Here is a 23,307-nt window from a genome sequence, read left to right as displayed (position 1 = left end):
CTTACAATAAATAGTAAGGAAAAAAAATAAGGAAAAGATAGTTTTACTGGTTACTCCCTTAATTCCAAAACGGTTATCATTGTCTTCTCAGATGAAAATATATAGAGCACCTTGTTTTGAAGTGACAGTTTGGAATTTCCCTAAAAATATTGACCTACCAGTTTTACACAAAGTAGAACGTTATTTTTTTCAGTACTAAAACTGAAAACATGCCCCACCACAGGAAAGTAGAGTCTGCTCTTCAACGACTTTGTGATCTTCAGTCTGAGTATTACTAAGAAAGGAAACATGACATGAACAACCTCCAATCAGAATATGTATGCATTGGCTCATGGAGCCCTGCCTCATGTCATAAAGGACTTTTCCCCACTCCACCTCATACTTGAAAGGAATTTGAACCTGGACTAAAAGACAGAATGAACCATGACTATTGGCCACAGCCTGGTAAAGATAAATGGCCTTGAAGACTTCCCTGGTGGCGCAGTGGTTAAGAATCCGCCTGCCACTGTAGGGGACACAGGTTCGAGTCCTGGTCCGGGAAGATCCCACATGCCGTGGAGCAACTAAGCCCGTGCGCCACAACTACTGAGCCTGCGCTCTAGAGCCCGCGAGCCACAACTACTGAAGCCCACGTGCCACAACTACTGAGCCCACATGCCACACTACTGAAGCCCGCGTGTCTACAGCCCATGCTCTGCAACGAGAGAAGCCACCGCAATGAGAAGCCTGCGAACAGCAACGAAGAGTAGCTGCCACTTGCCGCGGCTAGAGAAAGCCCACGTGCAGCAACAAAGACCCAACGCAGCCAAAAATAAATAAATAAAATAAAATAAAATTTTAAATAAATAAATGGCCTTGACCAGCTGAGCACAGATCCAAGGCCAAGACAACATCCGCCAAGCGCAGCCCCCTGGACTCAGCGGCTCAGGGTTCCTTGGCTGCTCCCTCTTCCTACTTCTGATTTTCTCTTTTCTTGATCAGGGCCTGCCTTGCTCTCTGGGCCAATGCTAGTCGCCGACCAAGACACTCATCTCCTACTTGGTTCGGGTCAGGACGCTGCCCCAGTTCTGCAGCAGGTCATGAAGCACTTGACAGGGAGGGATAGATCCATGGAAGCCAATCGGCAGCAGCATGAGACCAGGCCTCGGCTTCTCCTCTTGCCCTGCTGGGCTGCCTTTACTCCAGGGTCATGTCATCGAGGCCATCTCCCCCATCCCAACCCATGGTGGGCTTGATTAGCTCTGCTATACTGTAGTCCCCTCTTATCCACAGTTTTGCTTTCAGCGGTTTCAGTTACCAGTGGTCAACCTCAGTCCTAAAATATTAAATGAAAAATCCCAGAAACAAACAATGCATAAGTTTTAAATTGTGTGTGCTGTTTTGAGTAGCATGATGAAATCTTACACCACGAATCAGCCCTTTGTCCAGCGAATCCACACTGTGTATATCAATACTACCTGTCAGTTAGTAGCAACTGTCTTGGCATCATGGTGCTTGTGTTCAAGTTACCTTTATTTTACTTAATAATGGTCCCAAACCACAAGAGTAGTGATGCTGGCAATTCGGATAGTCTCTTACTGTGCCTAATTTATAAATTAAACTTTATCATATGTATGTATAGGAAAAAACATAGTATATATAGGTTTGGTACCATCCTGGGTTGCAGGCATCCACGGTGGGGGTGGGCGGGGGAAGGGGTGGTCTTGGAACGTGTCCCTGCATGTAAGTTCTTCTTCTTACTGTACAAGAACCGGCACCGGCACAAAAAGTGGTCCACAGTGCCCTCTGGTGGTCAATCATAACATAATGGGGACAATCTGCACATTCAATTATAAAGTAATCTGCAGCACCTTCCGTGAAAAAGTGGTTCACTCCACTGTGATAATTGGATCTTACCTGAATACAAATGTTTTTACATGGTACCAAATGATGAAGAGAAAACTCACAATAACTGGGTAAAGGGAGAAATACAGATAGACACTCTCAACCTAATTCTATCGCAAGGTACCTTGGCACCCAAGGGCCTGAGGGAAGATCCTTGACAAAGGCTGCATTCTGGCCAATCCCCAAATTTTAAGACATGATGAGCTGTTTACCAATAGGAAAGAGTCAAATTGTTCATTTTCAGCTTTGAAGCAGCCAGAAGTTGATTATAAAATAAAAACACAAAAGGGTTTCTACAGTGGACAGTGAAAAAACATGTAATAAACATTAACATCTCTGCGTAAGAAAATAAATCCAACATATTTCATGAAAATAATGCTTTTAATTATTAATGCCTTGAATAAGAAACCTACTCTACCAAGTTTAAGATACATCATTTTTCTTAAAGAGAAGCTGTTTGCTCGATTTCAGATAAGTTCATTTTGTAGTCTTCAAACTCATATTCAACTTCCTCTCTCTTAGCCATTTAAGGATTCAGTTGCTTGACTCCTGACACAGCTCTTTATGAAGGATCTCATACAGTCTTCTGAAATCATGTATATAGGTAATAAAAGCAAACAGTTTTTTCCCTTCTGAAGAAATGTGATTTCTTTTCTAAAAGTCTCGTTGTTTTCCCTCTGATGACATGATTTAGGTAGTAACAGCATTAGAAGCCATTTAGAGATTTGAAGCAGTTGAGGAAGGCTTAGTTCATTGTTGAGAGTAGCATTAGAAAAAAAGCTAGAGAGAGTGGTTGGGAGATGGATTTGGGCCCTGGTTTAAACTGGTCTATGTCTGCGTTAACTTAACTTAGAGAAGAACACCAGAAACAATTTACACACAAAATCCCCTCCTTTCTTTTCTTTCTTCGCAATCCCATTTTGGGGCAAAAAAAAAAAAAAAAAGTGTGCTTGTGTCTCTGTATTTTGAGTGGAGGAAACTAATTATACAGTGTCCACCTAGCTGGGGAAATCAAATTCAGAAAATTTTATGAACTTCCTTGATTAAATCAAATTCAGGAAGTTTTATGAACTTCCTTTATTCTAGATAATTATTACATTAGACTTCAAAAGCTTTTTTTAAACTTCTTTATAAGAAATAGTCTTGCCCTGTGTTGTTGGATCAACAACACCCAGGACTGTCAGACATAAATGGACCATGAGTGGGATGCTCCACTTGTGTTTCATCACTGTTTGTTTGTCTTGGCAAGATTTATTCAGGTGCACTGTAACAGGAGCCAAGCCCTTAATACAGGCTAAGGCAGCAGCCGTGAAGGCATGACACCTCTCCCCAGCACAGTGGTTTTCAGTAATTAAAAACATGTACTTGAGTACTTTCAAATGCCAATGGGCAATCTAAAACTGGTACCCACTCCTCTTTAAGGAGCACCATTGGCAAACTATTTGGAATTGATGGAACAAAACTTCTTTGATCATAATGAATGACATGTCTCTGAAAATGGCTTCAAAATACAAAAATATATATAAATATATCCAGAAATCTCATCTTCCAAGAAATGCAGTAACAATCCATCTCAATTCTGTAAACATGCAAGCAAGGAAAGAAAACTGTCTAATATTCTGGGAAACTTTCCATAAAGAAACATTAAGCGCTTTAAGTCTGCATGAAACTTCCTAAGAAACTTCGCACATGAGGTTAAATTCGCCACATGCTGCTTCACCTAGAGAGGGGAAGAGAGGGGAAGAAAAATTATGTCATTAAACTGAGTTGACAAATCATAAAAGTTAATTCATTCTAGGGAAGGACTAGAGAAACTTCTGATCTGAAAGTTTAGGATCTCAAGTTAATTTCAGCCACTTTAGTGTACTAAAGAATCATCTGGGAGAGGAACCAAGATGGCAGAGTAGAAGAACATGCTCTCACTCCCTCCCGCGAGAACACCAGAATCACAACTACCTGCTGGACAATCATCGACAGGAAGACGCTGGAACTGACCAAAAAAGATACCGCACATCCAAAGACAAAGGAGAAGCCACAACGAGACGGTAGGAGGGGCGCAATCACAGTAAAATCAAATCCCATAACGGCTGGGCGGGTGACTCACAGACTGGAGAACACTTATACCACAGAAGTCCACCCACTGGAGTGAAGGTTCTGAGCCCCACGTCAGGCTTCCCAACCTGGGGGTCCGGCAATGGGAGGAGGAATTCCTAGAGATTCAGACTGTGAAGCCTAGTGGGAACTGACTGCAGGACTTCGACAGGACTGGGGGAAACAGAGACTCCACTCTTGGAGGGCACACACAAAGTAGTGTGTGCATCGGGACCCAGGGGGAGGATCAGTGACCCCAGGGGAGACTGAACCAGACCTACCAGCTAGTGTTGGAGGGTCTCCTGCCAAGGCAGGGGGGTGGGGTGGGGTGGGGGCTGTGGCTCACTGTGGGGACAGGGACACTGGCGGCAGTTCTGGGAAGTACTCCTTGGTGTGAGCCCTCCCAGAGTCTGTCATTAGCCCCACCAAAGAGCCCAGGTAGGCTCCAGTGTTGGGTTGCCTCAGGCCAAACAACCAACAGGGAGGGAACCCAACCCCACCTATCAGCAGTCAAGCAAATTAAAGTTTTACAGAGCTCTGCCCACCAGAGCAACAGTCAGCTCTACCCACCACCAGTCCCTCCCATCAGGAAACTTACACAAGGCTCTTAGATAGCCTCATCCACCAGAGGGCAGAGAGCAGAAGCAAGAAGAACTACAGTTCTGCAGCCTATGGAAAGAAAACCACATTCACAGAAAGACAGACAAGATGAAAAGGCAGAGGTCTATGTACCAGACGAAGGAACAAGGTAAAACCCCAGAAAAACAACTAAATGAAGTGGAGATAGGCAACCTTCCAGAAAAAGAATTCAGAATAATGATAGTGAACATGATCCAGGACCTCGGAAAAAGAATGGAGGCAAAGATCGAGAAGACACAAGAAATGTTTAACAAAGACCTATAAGAATTAATGAACAAACAAACAGAGATGAACAATACAATAAGTGAAATGAAACCTACACTAGAAGGAATCAATAGCAGAATAACTGAGGCAGAAGAACGGATAAGTAACCTGGAAGACAGAATGGTGGAATTCACTGCTGTGGAACAGAATAAAGAAAAAAGAATGAAAAGAAATGAGGACAGCCTAAGAGACCTCTGGGACAACATTAAACGCAACAACATTCGCATTATACGGGTCCCAGGAGAAGAGAGAGAGAAAAGGACCAGAGAAAATATTTGAAGAGATTATAGTCGAAAACTTCCCTAATATGGGAAAGGAAATAGCCACCTAAGTCCAGGAAGCGCAGCGAGTCCCATACAGGATAAACCCAAGGAGAAACATGCCAAGACACACAGTGATCAAACTGGCAAAAATTAAAGACAAAGAAAAATTATTGAAAGCAGCAAGGGAAAAAGGAGAAATAACATACAAGGGAACTCCCATAAGGTTAACAGCTGATTTCTCAGCAGAAACTCTACAAGCCAGAAGGGAGTGGCATGATATACTTAAAGTGATGAAAGGGAAGAACCTACAACCAAGATTACTCTACCCAACAAGGATCTCATTCAGATTCGATGGAGAAATCAAAAGCTTTACAGACAAGCAAAAGCTAAGAGAATTTAGCACCACCAAACCAGCTCTACAACAAATGCTAAAGGAACTTCTCCAAGTGGGAAACACACGAGAAGAAAAGGACCTACAAAAGCAAACCCAAAACAATTAAGAAAATGGTCACAGGAACATACATATCGATAATTACCTTAAACGTGAATGGATTAAATGCTCCAACCAAAAGACACACGCTTGCTGAATGGATACAAAAACAAGACCCATATATATGCTGTCTACAAGAGACATACTTCAGACCTAGGGACACATACAGACTGAAAGTGAGGGGATGGAAAAAGATATTTCATGCAAATGGAAATCAAAAGAAAGCTGGAGAAGCTATACTCATATCAGATAAAGTAGACTTTAAAATAAAGAATGTTACAAGAGACAAGGAAGGACACTACATAATGATCAAGGGATCAATCCAAGAAGAAGATATAACAATTATAAATATATATGCACCCAACATAGGAGCACCTCAATACATAAGACAACTGCTAACAGCTGTAAAAGAGGAAATCGACAGTAACACAATAATAGTGGGGGACTTTAACACCTCACTTACACCAATGGACAGATCATCGAAAATGACAATAAATAAGGAAACAGAAGCTTTAAATGACACAATAGACCAGATAGATTTAATTCATATTTATAGGACATTACATCCAAAAACAGCAGATTACACTTTCTTCTCAAGTGCACATGGAACATTCTCCAGGACAGATCACATCTTGGGTCACAAATCAAGCCTCAGTAAATTTAAGAAAATTGAAATCATATCAAGCATCTTTTCTGACCACAACACTATGAGATTAGAAATGAATTAAAGGGAAAAAAACGTAAAAAACACAAACACATGAGGGCTAAACAATACGTTACTAAATAACCAAGAGTTCACTGAAGAAATCAAAGAGGAAATCAAAAAATACCTAGAGACAAATGACAATGAAAACACGATGATCCAAAACCTATGGGATGCAGCAAAAGCAGTTCTAAGAGGGAAGTTTATAGCTATACAAGCCTACCTCAAGAAACAAGAAAAATCTCAAATAAACAATCTAACCTTACACCTAAAGGAACTAGAGAAAAAAGAACAAACAAAACCCAAAGTTAGCAGAAGGAAAGAAATCATCAAGATCAGAGCAGAAATAAATGAAATAGAAACAAAGAAAACAATAGCAAAGATCCATAAAACTAAAAGCTGGTTCTTTGAGAAGATAAAGAAAATTGATAAACCATTAGCCAGACTCACCAAGAAAAAGAGGGAGAGGACTCAAATCAATAAAATTAGAAATGAAAAAGGAGAAGTTACAACAGACATCGCAGAAATACAAAGCATCCTAAGAGACTACTACAAGCAACTCTATGCCAATAAAATGGAAAACCTGGAAGAAATGGACAAATTCTTAGAAAGGTATAACCTTCCAAGACTGAATCAGGAAGAAACAGAAAATATGAACAGACCAATCACAAGTAATGAAATTGAAACTGTGATTAAAAATCTTCCAGCAAACAAAAGTCCAGGACCAGATGGCTTCACAGGTGAATTGTATCAAACATTTAGAGAAGAGTTAACACCCATCCTTCTCAAACTCTTCCAAAAAATTGCAGAGGAAGGAACACTCCAAAAACTCATTCTATGAGGTCACCATCACACTGATACCAAAACCAGACAAAGATACTACAAAAGAAGAAAATTACAGACCAATATCACTGATGAATATAGATGCAAAAATCCTCAACAAAATACTAGCAAACAGAATCCAACAACACATTAAAAGGATCATACACCATGATCAAGTGGGATTTATCTCAGGGATGCAAGGATTCTCCAATATACACAAAGCAATCAATGTGATACATCATATTAACAAACTGAAGGGAAAAAAACATATGATCATCTCAATAGATGCAGAAAGAGCTTCTGACAAAATTCAACACCCATTTATGATAAAAACTCTCCAGAAAGTGGGCAGAGAGGGAACCTACCTCAACATAATAAAGGCCATATATGACAAACCCAAAGCAAACATCATTCTCAATGGTGAAAAACTGAAAGCATTTCCTCTAAGATCAGGAACGAGACAAGGATGTCCACTCTCACCACTATTATTCAACATAGTTTTGGAGGTCCTAGCCATGGCAATCAGAGAAGAAAATGAAATAAAAGGAATACAAATTGGAAAAGAAGAAGTAAAACTGTCATTGTTTGCAGATGACATGACACTATACATAGAGAATCCTAAAGATGCCACCAGAAAACTACTAGAGCTAATCAATGAATTTGGTAAAGCTGCAGGATACAAAACTAATGCACAGAAATCTCTTGCATTCCTATACACTAATGATGAAAAGTCTGAAAGAGAAATTATGGAAACACTCCCATTTACCATTGCAACAAAAAGAATAAAATACCTAGGAATAAACCTACCTAGGGAGACGAAAGATCTGTCTGCAGAAAACTGTAAGACACTGATGAAAGAAATTAAAGATGATACCAACAGATGGACAGATATACCGTGTTCTTGGATTGGAAGAATCAATATTGTGAAAATGACTATACTACCCAAAGCAATCTACAGATTCAATGTAATCCCTATCAAATTACCAATGGCATTTTTTACGGAACTAGAACAAATCATCTTTAAATTTGTATGGAGACACAAAAGACCCCGAATAGCTAAAGCAGTCTTGAGGGAAAAAAACGGAGCTGGAGGAATCAGACTCCCTGACTTCAGACTATACTACAAAGCTACTGTGATCAAGACAATATGGTACTAGCACAAAAACAGAAACATAGATCAATGGAACAGGATAGAAAGCCCAGAGATAAACCAACGCACCTATGGTCAACTAATCTATGACAAAGGAGGCAAAGATATACAATGGAGAAAAAATAGTCTTTTCAGTAAATGGTGCTGGGATAACTGGACAGCTACCTGTAAAAGAATGAAATCAGAACACTCCCTAACACCATACACAAAAATAAACTCAAAATGGATTCGAGACCTAAATTAAGACTGGACAGTATAAAGCTCTTATAGGAAAACATTGGAAGAACACACTTTGACATAAATCACAGCAAGATCCTTTTTGATCCACCTCCTAGAGTAATAGAAATAAAAACAAAAATAAACAAATGGGACCTAATGAAACTTCAATGCTTTTGCATAGCAAAGGAAATCATAAACAAGACGAAAAGACAACCCTCAGAATGGGAGAAAATATTCGCAAATGAATGAACGGACAAAGGATTAATCTCCAAAATATATAAACAGCTCATGCAGCTCAATGTTAAAGAAGCAGGCAACCCAATCCAGAAATGGGCAGAGGACCTGGGTGGACATTTCTCCAAAGAAGACATACAGATGGCCAAGAATCACATGAAGGGTTGCTCAACATCACTGATTATTACAGAAATGCAGATCAAGGCTACAATGAGGTATCACCTCACACCAGTTGGAATGGGCATCATCAGAAAATCCACAAACAACGGGTGCTGGAGAGGGTGTGGAGAGAAGGGAGCCCTCTTGCACTGTTGGTGGGAATGTGGATTGGTGCGGCCACTGTGGAGAACAGTGTGGAGGTTGCTTAAAAGACTAGAAATAGAATTACCATGTGATCCAGCAATCCCACTACTGGGCATATACCCAGAGAAGGCCATAATTCGAGAAGACACATGCACCCCAATGTTCATTGCAGCACTATTTGCAATGGCCAGGTCATGGAAGCAACCTAAATGTCCATTGACAGAGGAATGGATAAAGAAGATGTGGTACATATATAAAATGGAATATTACTCAGCCACAAAAAGGAACGAGATTGAGTCATTTGTTGAGACATGGATGAATCTAAAGACTGTTATACAGAGTGAAGTAAGTCAGAAAGAGAAAAACAAATATCGTATATTAACGCATGTATGTGGAACCTAGGAAAATGGTATAGATGAACCGGTTTGCAGGGCAGAAGTTGAGACACAGATGTAGAGAACAAATGTATGGACACCAAGGGGGGAAAACCGCGGTGGGGTAGGGATGGTGGTGTGCTGAATTGGGCGATTGGGATTGACATGTATACACTGATGTGTATAAAATTGATGACTAATAAGAACCTGCAGTATAAAAAAACAAACAACTAATACTAAACTTTCTTTGGGTTATTTGTATGGAAATATGTTAATATAAATGTTTCAGACATTACATGAAATTTCTAAAAATCTTATATGTTCTGGTATAATGTTATAAGTCATAATTCTAGTAATTACTTTAAAATGTATATCTCAGAAATAACTAAATTTCCTTGTCAATTGCATTATTATGAACTTTCATCAAATCTTTAACCATGGTCATTTTTAAATCTTTTGTCATTTACAGACAGTTCTAGGTGTACTCTGATGCTTTTGCAAAAATGTTCCTATAAAAGGCTTTCATCTTCAAGGAATTCATGGAAAAGACTCTGACAAGTACAGGTTTCTGGTAACTGACTATACTGCTGAACTGAATGAATAAGCATTTTCAGAACTCTAATGGAAAACTGATGAATTCATAAAAGTGCTAACAAAAGATCAAGATAAAAAAAATAATTACATGGGACTGAGTGAACTGATGAGGATGATTATAATTTTTGTGACTTTCTGTTTGAATAAAAAAAAAATCCCACAAGGACTCAGAGGCAAAAAATATACAAATCAAAGGGTGAGCTGTGACGGGGCGAGAGAGAATCATGGACATATACACACTAACAAACGTAGTAAGGTAGATAGCTAGTGGGAAGCAGCTGCATGGCACAGGGATATTGGCTCGGTGCTTTGTGACAGCCTGGAGGGGTGGGATAGGGAGGGTGGGAGGGAGGGAGACGCAAGAGGGAAGAGATATGGGAACATACGTATATGTATAACTGATTCACTTTGTTATAAAGCAGAAACTAACACGCCATTGTAAAGCAATTATACCCCAATAAAGATGTTAAAAAAAAAAGATGTTAAAAAAACAAAAATAAACAATATATAACATCAAAAAATATATATATATATACAAATCAATTTTCACTGCAAAGTAAAGGAGCTGTTACAGTGGAGGATTCCTGGACTGAATGTCAATATTATGACATAGTGTGAGTGTGTTTTGTGTTTGGTAATTGCAATCATTGTTGCTTTTGTTGCGGTCATCCATTTACAATGCTTGGTGTCAGTTTATTTATCTCTTGTAAAAATAAAATACAGCGTGTGTTTGTGTGAACAACAACAACAAAAAAAGATGAGAAACTGAGGCTCGAAGTCACAGAGCAATTAGTTCATACAGTTAGGACTGTAGCTTATTGATCTCTGACTCCAAAGCTCAGGCACTTTTGACTAAGTCATACTAGCTCTACATTCCATTCTCAAAATATCTTCCACTTATATAGATCATGTAACATGTTCACATCACATACAGGCGACTGTGTGTATACACATTACATCAGTGTTCTTCTTTCCTTAAGCATGGCCTTCTCTCTCATCACATTCTGATGAGGAGGCATCCTTTGGAAGATGTGGTCTATAATGGCTAGACTGCAGCTTGCAGCTGAAGCCAAGTGAGGTGTCAGCTGTGTGTCGGCAGAGCTTATGCCCCATACAACATACACCAATTTATGCTGCCCTAGAGATAATAACAGGCAGACTACAGAAATAAGTAGCTATCTTCCTCTCATTATGTGTTGTGGGTGGATAAACCGTAAACAATATTTCCTTCATTTGAAAGTTGTAAATGCAACAGATGGGGAAATTTCTGTTAATAGAGTATTAGAAGCCTTACGTATCTCTATTTTGTTTGTAAATACAATCTTGTTCTGAATCACAGTGATTTTCTGCCAGTCTGGGTGTGGTGGACATTACTAGGCCTCCTCAGTATCCATGTCCTCTCCATTTCCAGACACACAGAGACCATACTTCCCAGGCCCCGCATGCATTAGGAAGGGCCACGGTACTCGTCTGGCCAATGAGCTGTAAGCAGAAGGAGTGCGTGTGTGGCTTCTAGAACAAAGTAACTTAGTTCCAGATGGGTAAGCTTTCAGAACTTTTTTCTTGCAATGGCCATTGTGGAAGCCTGTGTTAACATGGAGGTTCCACAGGGTCCACAGAGACCAGACTGTGGAGCCAACCAACACACAGAGGATAATTGTCCTGGAGAATTGCCCAAATCCATGGCAGAATTTGCATAAATAAAAATAAACCTTTGACTTTTGTTTTCTTAAGCCACTGAAATTTAAATGTCATCTCTTAACAACGTAGGAGACATAACTTGGACCCTCCTGACTAACGCTGTGGGTGAGGTCATTTCACTGATACCATAAAATAGCATACACATCCTTCTGTTCTAATCCAAAGTAATACATGCATTTTAATCTCATACTCAACGTCTTCTACAAACTGGCCCAAACCTATCTTCTGAAATTACCTTCTACCATCCTCCAAGTGAAATTAAACACCATTCTTGGACCCCATCTCACAATTCCTTCCTCTTTTTTTAAATCTATGTCGTTCCCTTGCCTAGCATACTGTCTCTTCCTTTCACACATATCAAATTGCTATCTTTAAAAGGCCCAACTCATATGCTAACTCTTCCAATGAAACCTTCCCTAATCCCACTATGCTGAAGTGACTTCTCCTTCCTTCAGATTTTCATATTTCTTGCTGCTCCTTCTAACTGTATATTTTGTGTTATGCTTATTTTACACATAACATTAGTTTCAGGTGCACAGCATAAAGATTTGAAATATGTATGTATAGTAAAATGATTACCCCAGGCTACTTAATTTCTAACACTGCACATAGTTATGTTTTTTTTCTTGTGATGAGAACTTTTAAGATCTACTCTCTTAGCAACTTTCAAACACACAACACAGTATTATTAACTATAGTCACCATTCTGTACATTATATCCTCATGACTTATTTTATAACTGGAAGTTTGTACTTCTTGACCCCCTTCACCCATTTCACCCACCCCCGCCCACCTCCCACCTCTGGCAACCACCAATCTGTCTCTGTATCTATGAGTTCAGGGTTTGGGGTTTTTTCAAATTTTTTATTTCTATTTTTAGATTCCACAAATAAGTGAGATCATACAGGACTTGTCTTTCTTCGTCTGATTTTTTTCACTTAACGTAATGCCCTCAAGGTCCAGCCATGTTGTAGCAAACGGCAAGATTCCCTTCTTTTTTATGACTGACTAATATTCATACATATATCAAATCCTTTGCCTGTTTTTTAATTGAATTAACTATATTTTTATTGTTGAATTATATACTGTAAGGTTTTAATGTGTCTTGCCAGAACTTTTTTTCTATTACTAGAGTATGTTATTTTTACTATATGTTTTTAAATGGCATTTATGACACATGCAATTTTGTAACTTGCTTTTTAAACTTAATATATTGTGATCATCTTTACATGTCTATGTCTAATTACATCACTTCCAATGACTGCTTTATGGTTCATTATATGAATGTTCCATAATCTAAAATCTAATGCTTTTTTTTTTTAACATCTTTATTGGAGTATAAAATCTAATACTTTAAATTAAAGTCCATGGGACTTTCCTGGTGGTCCAGTGGCTAAGATTCTGTGCTCCCAATGCAGGGGGCCTGGATTCTATCCCTAGTCAGGGAACTAGATCCCACATGCTGCAACTAAGAGTTAGCATGCCACAACTAAAGATCCCACATGCCACAACTAAAGTTCCCACATGCTACAATGAAGATCGTGCACATAGCAACTAAAGATCCCACATGCCACAACTAAGATGCAGCGCAGCCAAATAAATAATAAATAATTATTTTAAAAAAAAAGTTTAGGGATTCCTTGGTGGCACAGTGGCTAAGAATCTGCCTGCCTATGCAGGGGACAGGGGTTCGAGCCCTGGTCTAGGAAGATTCCACATGCTGCAGAGCAACAAAGCCCGTGTGCCACAACTACTGAGCCTGTGCTCTAGAGCCCGCAAGCCACAACTACTGAAACCACGAGCCACAACTACTGAGCCCAAGCGCCACAACTACTGAAGCCCACATGCCTAGAGCCCGTGCTCTGCAATAAGAGAAGCCACTGCAATGAGAAGCCCACACACTGCAATGAAGAGTAGCCCCGCTCACCACAACTACAGAAAGCCCACACAGCAACAGACCCAGCACAGCCAAGGAAAAAAAAAAAAAAAAAAGATTTAGATTTAAATACAGGATTTATTTAAAAGGAAAAGAAAAAAATGCCACACTGCATCTATATTTTTGAACACTTATACAATCACTTCTTTTGTTTTGTTTTGTTTTGTTTTGTTTTGTTTTTGCGGTATGCGGGCCTCTCACTGTTGTGGCCTCTCCCGTTGCGGAGCACAGGCTCTGGACGCGCAGGCTCAGCGGCCATGGCTCACAGGCCCAGCCACTCCACGGCATGTGGGATCTTCCCGGACCGGGGCACGAACCCGTATCCCCTGCATCGGCAGGCGGACTCTCAACCACTGCGCCACCAGGGAAGCCCACTTCTTTTTTTAATTGAGGTATAATTGACATATAACATACTAGTTTCAGGTGTACAACATAATGATTCCACGTTTGTATACACTGAGAAATGATCATCAGGAGTCTAGTTAACATCCATCATCACACAGAGTTACAAAATTCTTTTTCTTGGGATGAGAACTTTTAAGATCTATTTACTCAGTAACCGTCAAATCTGCAGTATGGTATTATAAACTATAGTCACCACGCTGTATACTATATTCCCATGACTTGTTTATTTTATAACAGGAAGTTTGTACCTTTTGACCCCCTTAACCTGTTTCACCCACTCCACCCCACCCCGCCTCTGGTAGCCACCAATCTGTTCTCTGTACCTATGAGTTTGCTTTGCTTTGGTTTTTTGTTGGTTTGCTTATTTGTTGTTTAGATTCCACATATAATACAGTATTTTTCTCTTTTTCACTTAGCATAATGCACTCAAAGTACATCCATTTTGTTACAAATGACAAGATTTCCTTCTTTTATATGGCTGAATAATATTCCTATATCTATATAGAGAGATACAGCAATCACATTTTCTTTTTCTATCCATCCATCAATGGACACAGGTTGTTTCCCTGTCTTGGCTATTGCGAATGATGCTGCAATGAACATGGGGTGCATACAGCTTTCAAATTAGGGTTTTCATTTTCTTCAGATAAATATCCAGAAATGGAATTGCTGGAAACATATGTTAGTCCTGTTTTTAAGTTTTTGAGGAACCTCCACGCTGTTTTCCATGGTGGCTGTGCCAATTTGCATTCCCATTAACAGTGCATAGGGGTTCCCCGTTCTCCACATCCTCACCAATACTTGTTATTTCTTGTCTTTTTGATAACAGCCATTCTAACACATGTGAGGTGATATCTCATTAAGGTTTTAACTTGCATCTTCCTGATGATCAGTCATGCTGAGCATCTTTTCATGTACCTGGCCATGTATGTCTTCTTGGAGAAACGTCTAATTGGATCCTCTGCCCATTTGTAATTGGATTGTTTGTTTTATTTGCTATTGAGTTGTATGAATTCTTTATATATTTTGGATATTAACCCCTTATCAAATATATGATTTGCAAATTTAAAAAAATTTTTTAAAAAGAATCATCTGAGTTTGCTAAAATGCAGATTCCTGAGTTCTGGTTTAGGGTCAGGCCTAGCTAGGAATCTTCATCTCGGCCATCATTCCTCCTCTCCAAGTATGATGCTGACACACTTAGCAAATGCTGCCGGGATGAAACATTCATCAGCAGCTGTGGCTGCTGTGATCATCTCATTCAAGAATATCTGAAGGTTTAAAAGACAAAAACAGTCGAGAACAGAAGGGGTCCTGAACATTAGGGCAAAAGAGCAGCAATCAGCCAGCATCCAGCCAGGGACGTGACCTTGACCCATTTTCCTGTTGCGGCCCCGACCACTGCCATCAGGAAATCCAGCTCCAGGTAAGGCAGAGCGGGCAGGCTTGTAGGCTGTGACCTCTCATTACCTCTGTCTTTGCCAGGGAACACGTGGGTAGCCCAGAGGCCTGCTGCTCATACTTAACAGAGAGAGGAAGCAATTGCTGGTACTTATGAGAACTGCTTACTCAAGCATGAGCGCAAATACTTTGGGTGAACATCAACCTTCCATTCAATATGAGTTCAGCAAGGCAAGGACTATTGTATACTCTCTTGGGCTATTGAACAGTTCTGATGGCAAACCTGGTGGGTGGGATGGTGGGGCACCTACTCCTGGACTCTGAAATGGAGTCAGAGGCAGCTGTTCGGGAAGGTCACCTTCAAGTCACTGCCCATTCCTAGGATTCTGGAGTCCTGTCTCAGGATGGGTCACACCCTGGGCTAGTCTTCTGTCCTCCTCTCAGAAGGACAGGAGAGAGTGCTCCCTTTTAACTCTGAGCTGCAGAAAAGGCCCACTCGTCTGTGTTAATTAAGTGGGAACCTCAAATTTATCTATTTTACTCACTTATTCAGCGTGAAGACTTACGGGAAAACCCAGTTTTATTTTGTTATTAAAGCAAGCATTGCCCTTGGGCATATTATTTATACAAAGATAACTGTACTTCAGAGATTGTTATGTCCTGTAAAAGTGATCTTTAACCTCAAAGAGCAGGCCTATTATCTTACTGGCCTTCCTCCTTGATAATTTGTTGCCCTGCCATAATGTTGTAATTGCTACCTCTGTCTTCCTATAAAGTAAGATGGCTTTTCATGTCCAGGAGACAATCACTGGCCCAGGTCTCTTCTCCTGCATGCACGGCAGCAGAATAAACACCATGACTGTTAGATTCTTTATTCAAACAAGGAAGTCGAGAATCTTTGTCTCAAAGGATCAGCCTGACAAGTAGCCAGTATTTATTAAACACCTGCTCTGTGCCATGTGCTGTCCTAGGTCCAGTTTGGAATGAAAAACCAAAACTAAAACCTGAGCTTTGCTATGAAGAGACTTACAGTCATGGTGGAAAGTCAATAGTTCACCACAGAACTGTTGTACAGTAGAATAAGACAGAATAAACGAATGCTGAGAATGTAAACCCAAACCTGAACTGCAACCTACAGGTCTAGCTTAGCATGTCACCCTAATCTCCACAAACAGCAGTCAGTCTGTTACAAGTAGAAAGTGTTTTAATTACACTGGAATTGAAGCCTGGCCAGCTGCCAGTAAGGTAACCAGAGGGGCAGCAAAACATCTTGGTTAGAAGCAAGTTGAGGGCTGTGGAGCTAGAATGTTGGGGTTTGCATCCCAGCACCATTGTTTACTGGCTGTAAGGCTTTAGGCCAGTTTCTTTCTTTTCTGCGCATCAGCTCTCTATCTCATAAATGAAGAAAAACACTACCTAACTCATAGGATTGCAGTGAGAATTCAGTGAGTTCAGACATGTAAAGCTGCCAGTACAGCACCAGCCAGCAATGCTCAACAAACGCTACTGCTACTGTTATTGTCATCACCATCCGCTAGACCTTGAGGCTGCCAGACATGCCACCGTGACCTGTGTCGCCTGGGGAAAGTATCAGTCCCTTGTATGCCTTCATTTGTTTTTGGGGGGGGGTTGTTTTGTTTTGTTTGTTTGTTTTTGGTCATGCCTCGCAGCTTGCAGGATCTTAGTTCCCCAACTGGGGAACTAAGTGCGAAGATCTAACCTCTGGACCACCAGGGAAGTCCCTGTATTCCTTCATTTGAACCCTGACCTAATTTCAAAGAATCTGATCAGACCCTTCTTTCCTGTCCCTTTCCCATCTTCAGGTTATGTTCTTCTCGTTCATTCTCTCCCATGACTCCTTCCCTCTAAGTATCCACTTCCTGGAGGGATACACCACACACCTCCACAGGTGCTCACAGGACAGGGGTCACGTGCTCGGACTCGATGTGGATCCCTCATGGTCTGGAAGCACCCAGGTCTGATTCTTATGAGAAAATGCCACCACGGGTCAGAACTGGTCTCCACCCAGGGCCCCAGAAGCATAGCCTTAAAATGGGGTCTCAGGAATTCCCTGGCAGTCCAGTGGTTAGGGCTCCATGCGTTCAATGCCACGGCCCAGGTTCAATCCCTGGTCAGGGAACTAAGATCCTTCAAGCCATGGCGTGCAGAGAAAAAAAAGAAAAAATAATAGAATCTCCACCTGGTGTCCTAGTTTGTAGATAGAGTTCAGGGGGGTTGTGATGGGAAAAAACTGGGATGGAAAAAGTTTTCATTTTCATTAAGCTCTAACTGAAATGTATCATTCTTTTCAATGATGAACGTAGGCAATAAACCACAGTGGTGACAGTGTATCTGTGACGGCCAGCAACAGAAATATAGAAATTGCAGATACTCTCACATCATGGTAGAGTTGCTGCAGATGTCTTAATATATTCAGTTCTCACTACTCTGAAAGTGCAGAAAAGTTATGGACGCACTACTAGACCTTATTATTTAACATATTCATTAAAAAGCCAACATATTACTACACCACGCATTTTATAAAATATTTTTATAAAGGTATTTCAATATAGTTGATTTCTTTTGTAATCCTGTGTACTTCATGCATTTAAAAAATATTATTCCTAGGGGAGTTGTAGGCCTTACCAGCTTGCCAAAGGGATCCATGGTACATGAAATGGTTAAGACCCCCTTGCTTTAGAAGGTTGAGGACCTTCTAAAAGGGCTGTAATATTAGAAAGATGAAAGACATGTAAATACTTACTGAAATGTGGCATTATAATATTCTTCAGGCGTCACTATTTTTGGTCCACCAAAGTAGTCCACGACCCAGATATTGGTTATATTCAACTTAGCAAAGAACCAATTATGGCTGGATGGCCAGGTTTTCATCTCAGGGTGTCGAATGAATAATGAATTCCTTGCAACATCCATTTCTGCTTCGCTCACCTAAAAGACATACGTAAAATAAACCTACTCATAGCAGTGACGTTTTGTTTTCTTGGCTGTTAAGAATGTGTGATTCTAGCATTCCACAAATCCTAAAGAGTTTATTTAGTTATAAATCCTAATTTTTTTATTTTTAAAATTAACGATCTATAATTGACATATAACATTGTATTCGTTTTAGGTGTACAACATAATGTTTGATATGTGCATACATTGCAAAATAATCACCACAAGTTTAGTTAACATCCATCACCACACATAGACACAATTTTTTTCTCATCTTTTTTCTTTTTCTTTTTTTTTCCCTCGTGCTGAGAACATTTAAAATCTACTATAAATTCTGATCTTAAGGAATCAAGAGGAAGTAAAGGAAATTTGAAGAAATGCAGAGAACAATGGAGATTTCAAACGTTGGTGATAACACATACCATAATAAAGTGGGAAACCATCATGAGAACCAATTTTCACTGCTAAATAGCAATTTTGAGCTATCAGAGTAATTGGCACAAAATAAAATGCTACTGGTGGTTATGCTATGTAACATTAGCACTTTTATCCCATTACATGCACATGTTAAACACCTAGATGAGTGTACACAAAGGATAAAAGTCTTTAGAAGAAGCACAATGGAACTCAAGAGTATCTGCTGCCCCTCTTTCTCTTGCCAGTGAAGGACACTCAACTCTAGAGATGCATCCACATAGAATTTTGAGACCACAGATAAAACTTATCTGAGGTATTCATGATTGACAAGGTCAAGAAGGTGGTCTGCTGCTTGGCGATCAGATCAGTTCCCATGACACCTCGCCCTTTGCCCTTCCCACGATTTTATTTAACCTCTTCCCTCTAGCACTCACCCCAAACTGTCTAAATTCATTTCTAGTATTTAATAATGGGTACTCCCCTTTTAACCTACTAAATCCACTCTCTGCTGTAAGCCACTGTTAAAATATAGAGACAAGGAACCCAAACATGGGAAATATTGTACAACGTACAACATGGTCAGGAGTATAAACTTTGGCTGAGCAGGTGTTCCTCATATACGCGCTTAATAGCTGTTATATCTGTTCGGCTTCAAAAGATAGTTCATTTTCTTCATAAATATCTTATTGAACACCTATATGAAAGCAACTGATTAAAACCGTTAGCTTTCATGAAATTACATACTAGAACATATTCTAATTCTGTATCTCAACCACAAATCAATTTTATTTTATTCTAAGATATCTCTTCCTTCATTGTTAATAACATGATGCTCTTCTAAAACAAGTATCTGTTCTTGTAGGATAAATATTTACCTTGATAACAGTTCCTGATAGTATTATGTGAGCACAGAGGGGACTTTGGGGATCAAATCCATATTTCCTGCAGAAACTAGTCTCTGCCAAAGACATGGTCAGCGTAGCATATGGATTCTCCTGTAGAGAGAAAATGAAGACCTCTCACGTGAAATACTGTCTCTGGAGAGGTAATCAATTTCACAAGTTGCATACCGTCCGCAGAGCTTGACCGTTCTTCCATGAAACAATGAATTGGAAAATACCACCTTCCACTTGGGGAAATTACTACTTGGATAGAGACTGATCTTCACCCTCTCTCCAAAAAAGGTGTGTTGGATGTTGTTTCATATTTAAAATTAATTGACTTGGTAAGGATGATTTTAATGCTTTTTTTCTCTTAAACTCTTAATTTGTCCCATATTCACCAGAGGAATTATAATTACAGTACCACCCAAATACAAGGCTGATCTCTAGTCTTCACTGAAAGAACTAAAGGATTAGACTAATGTGAAACTAGTGCATAAAAATACCACAGTGGCTCAACTAGCTAATTGTACAATTTAAGCAAGAAAGTAGCTGAATCATGCTTCTTGGTTATCTTGTGCTAGCAGAAACTGTCATGTGACTTCAAAATTGGAGAAGCTGCTCATTCCTGTTCTAGCAATAAGAGAATTCTTAGATTAAAAATGTGATGCAAGCAAAATTTCTAACTCTTTCTTATTCAGAAATCAGCTTCATAAAAGGCATTGTTGACAGATTACAGTAAAATTAACATGCTGTATTTAGTGTTTTAAACCCCAAGTGTCTTGTGTGGGGAATTGTGCCATCTCACAGTGACCCATCAAAACAGTGAGTCATAAAGAGATCTGTTTGCAATCATTAGGCCAAGTATTTGCTGTCGACAAACTATTAGGTAAGGCACTACAGGAGACCAAAAATAGGGGAGGGGGAGACTCAGATAAGGTCTTTCCCTTCTCTGTAAGTTTATAATCTGGTTGAAAAGTCAGACATAAATAAAATTTTTAAAATGCAGCACAAAGACACAGAAGAGGTCAAAAAGCAGCACATAACTAATTGCCAAGTGAATGGTACCAATTGCCAAGTAATTGCCAAGTTAAGTGTATTTGAAGTTCAGAGTAAGAAGATGTCAGCACAGCCTGGAGTGATATGGAAACACTAGAAAGCCTTATAAGATAGTCAAATCAGCACAAAAGTGGGAAGACGTATTAAAGGTAAAGGGAATGGTAACTGCAAAAACACAGAACTGGGGAAGTGTAAGACACAACTGGGAGTAGTGAAAACCCAATTTGCTTGAAAGAAAGGTTTCCTGAGGGAAGGGGGTTGGGGACAAGGTGGGGGGAGGTCAGGGGCTGGGGGTAGTAAGGGTGGTTCACCTCCAAGCTAAGGAGCCAAGATTGTATTTTATAGGCTGGCATCTGTCAGGGCTTTCCAAGAACCACTTACCTGGAGAGCTTGTTAAAATGCTGATTTCTGGGCTCCATTCCCAGCCCAGGTATCTGCATTTTTAACAAACACCCAGGTGAATCCTATGCAGCTCTAGGCAGCCAGATGTTGTTAAAGGTTTCTGGGCAGACGGCAATGCTGAGTGGTATTTTGTTCATGTAAATCTGGTGGGTAGGGTACACAAAAGCAGACAGGAAGAAGACAGAGGTCAGAAGGAGGGGAAAAGTAGAAAGCAGAAACCAGCTTTGACTGGTTAATTGATGGCATCAGCGTCAGACTAATTCTGATGTGGCCATGCCTTCTCACTGCAATCACGAACCTGAAATCCTGGGCAAGTGCCTCACCAGTCTTTTTCTAGAGATGTCAAAGACCTGAGCTCAAGTTCCACCTGACAGCCATTAGCTAACTAGTCACAAGTGAGTCTCTGCACCTCTGAGTTTGAGTTTCCACATTTCCTAAAATGAGGAAGATAGTATCAGCAAAAGTTTAAATATATTCATGTATAGCAGTGGTTCTCACTGCCCTCCCCCAATATTAGAAGCATCAGGGAGGGATTTGGGGTGTTTTTTTTTTATATAAAATGTGTTTTTAGTAAAATGTCTTGGAATTGCCTTTTTAAAAGTCTTCCCAGGTGACTGTATTTGCAGCCAAGTTTGAACAGCACTGGTGGGAGTGGAATGAGCTTGCTCTGAGCAAATGTCTAAGGGAGTGGAGCGGAGTGGGCTGGGAATAAGCAAATGGTGAATGGGGCTGTATGTGTCTTGGCTAAGGAGGCAGCTGCTTCTGGTTCTGCTCAAAGAATGCAGGCCCCCAGTGCCACAGAGCTTCCAATGTTTCAAGAAGTTAGAAATTTAGACGTTTAGCTGCAATCTCCATTTTTGAATGTTGATAATTAATTCAGATTTATTAAGAACAAAACAGAACTCTGCGTGGGCCAAAGAAAACCAGTCTGTGGGCCTGATCAGCTCATGGGCCACCACTCTATGACCTGTGTTAGGGAAGCTCATGTGCACACGAGGCCTAAAGACTGCAATAATCATTCACGAGGTTGTCTGTTCGCTTCATGCTGCTGAAGGGAAAATCCTTAGCTCAAAAGAAACGGTGTCAAAGAGAAATCCCGAAGCCACTTATACAAAGTGCTAAACTACCCAACAGCCTCTACACCCGGTAAAACTTTTAATATTAGAGCCCAGTTAATGAGACACCGTGCCCCAAGACGACTCAGGGCTGAGAAGTCCTCCAGGTGCTGGTAAAGAATTCGCCCCAAGTGAGTGGCGCGGTGGCGAGGGCGTGTGTGAAATTCCTGGTATTTAGTTGCCCAACAAGTGGAAAGCTGCAATGTCAGCCCGGCCAGCGCGGGAGAGAAGAGGCAGGGGTTTGGGCTGGGTTCAAATTCTTAACTCTACGAGGCTGGCTCTCCTTCGCAAGCAGAATTCAAGCTATAGTCAAAAGGCTCGCGCTCCGGCCCGCGGAGCCACACGGCCCCGCCCGCTCACCTTCAGGTTGCCCACCGACTGCTGCATCGGGCTCAGGTAGAAGTAGGGCACGCCGCTGCCCTTGGCCGGGGGCCCGTCGCTGAGCGATAAGACGTCGGCGAAGGGGCGGCCGCGCACCCCCTCCTGAGTGGAGATGGTGGCCAGCGCGCCCCAGTCGCAGACGTTCGTCACGAAGCGAGCCACCAGCGCCGCGTTCTCGCGGGGCGGCAGCAGCTCGGCGGCGCCCCAGTCCCCGTGGCCCCGGCCACCCCGGCCCCGCGCCGGCGCCACCAGCAGGGCCACCAGTGCAGGCGCCAGCAGGAAGGCGAGAACTGCACGCGCGGACCCGCGGGCACACCCGGCCATGGCGGTGACCCCTTCGAGAGTCTGGAGCCCTATGACCTAGGAGGCCCAAGGCTAGCCCAGCGTTACGGGCCTCGCCCGCGCTACCGGCCCCGCCCACCGCGGGCAAGCCAGTCCCGCCCCTCCGAAGAGAACCAATCGAAGTACGGGAGTGGTGGGCGGGGGGGGCGTGTCCCTAGGCCTGCTCCTCAGCCTGCTGGGACCCGACTGTTGATTCACCTTCTTATCGTTCCGCCCTGCCGCTGACAGGATTGGGAAATCGTCCTAAATGGGATTTGTTTTGTTTGACGGATGGAAAAACGA

At 41.2% G+C, this 23,307-nt stretch overlaps 1 protein-coding gene across 2 annotated transcripts; it reads right to left on the bottom strand.

Moving 5' to 3' along the window:
• Window positions 1-2,246: 2,246 nt before the first annotated feature.
• CREG1 (cellular repressor of E1A stimulated genes 1) lies at window positions 2,247-23,084 on the bottom strand. Of its 2 annotated transcripts, XM_060133955.1 has the most exons (4): window positions 22,663-23,081; window positions 19,721-19,840; window positions 18,238-18,422; window positions 2,247-3,604 (listed from the first exon to the last, which is right to left on the bottom strand). In XM_060133955.1, the coding sequence occupies exons 1-4, from the start codon at window positions 23,005-23,007 to the stop codon at window positions 3,601-3,603; spliced, it is 654 nt and encodes a 217-aa protein (XP_059989938.1). In that variant the 5' UTR covers window positions 23,008-23,081; the 3' UTR covers window positions 2,247-3,600. The 2 variants fall into 2 exon arrangements, with proteins under 2 accessions (XP_059989938.1, XP_059989947.1); XM_060133964.1 differs by lacking the exon at window positions 2,247-3,604 and having other exon boundaries at window positions 18,234-18,422; window positions 22,663-23,084.
• Window positions 23,085-23,307: the final 223 nt, after the last annotated feature.

The sequence above is a fragment of the Lagenorhynchus albirostris genome, chromosome 2 (genome assembly GCF_949774975.1).
Source record: "Lagenorhynchus albirostris chromosome 2, mLagAlb1.1, whole genome shotgun sequence".
Classification (NCBI taxonomy): domain Eukaryota; kingdom Metazoa; phylum Chordata; class Mammalia; order Artiodactyla; family Delphinidae; genus Lagenorhynchus; species Lagenorhynchus albirostris.
This window is presented reverse-complemented; position numbering and strand designations above follow the sequence as displayed.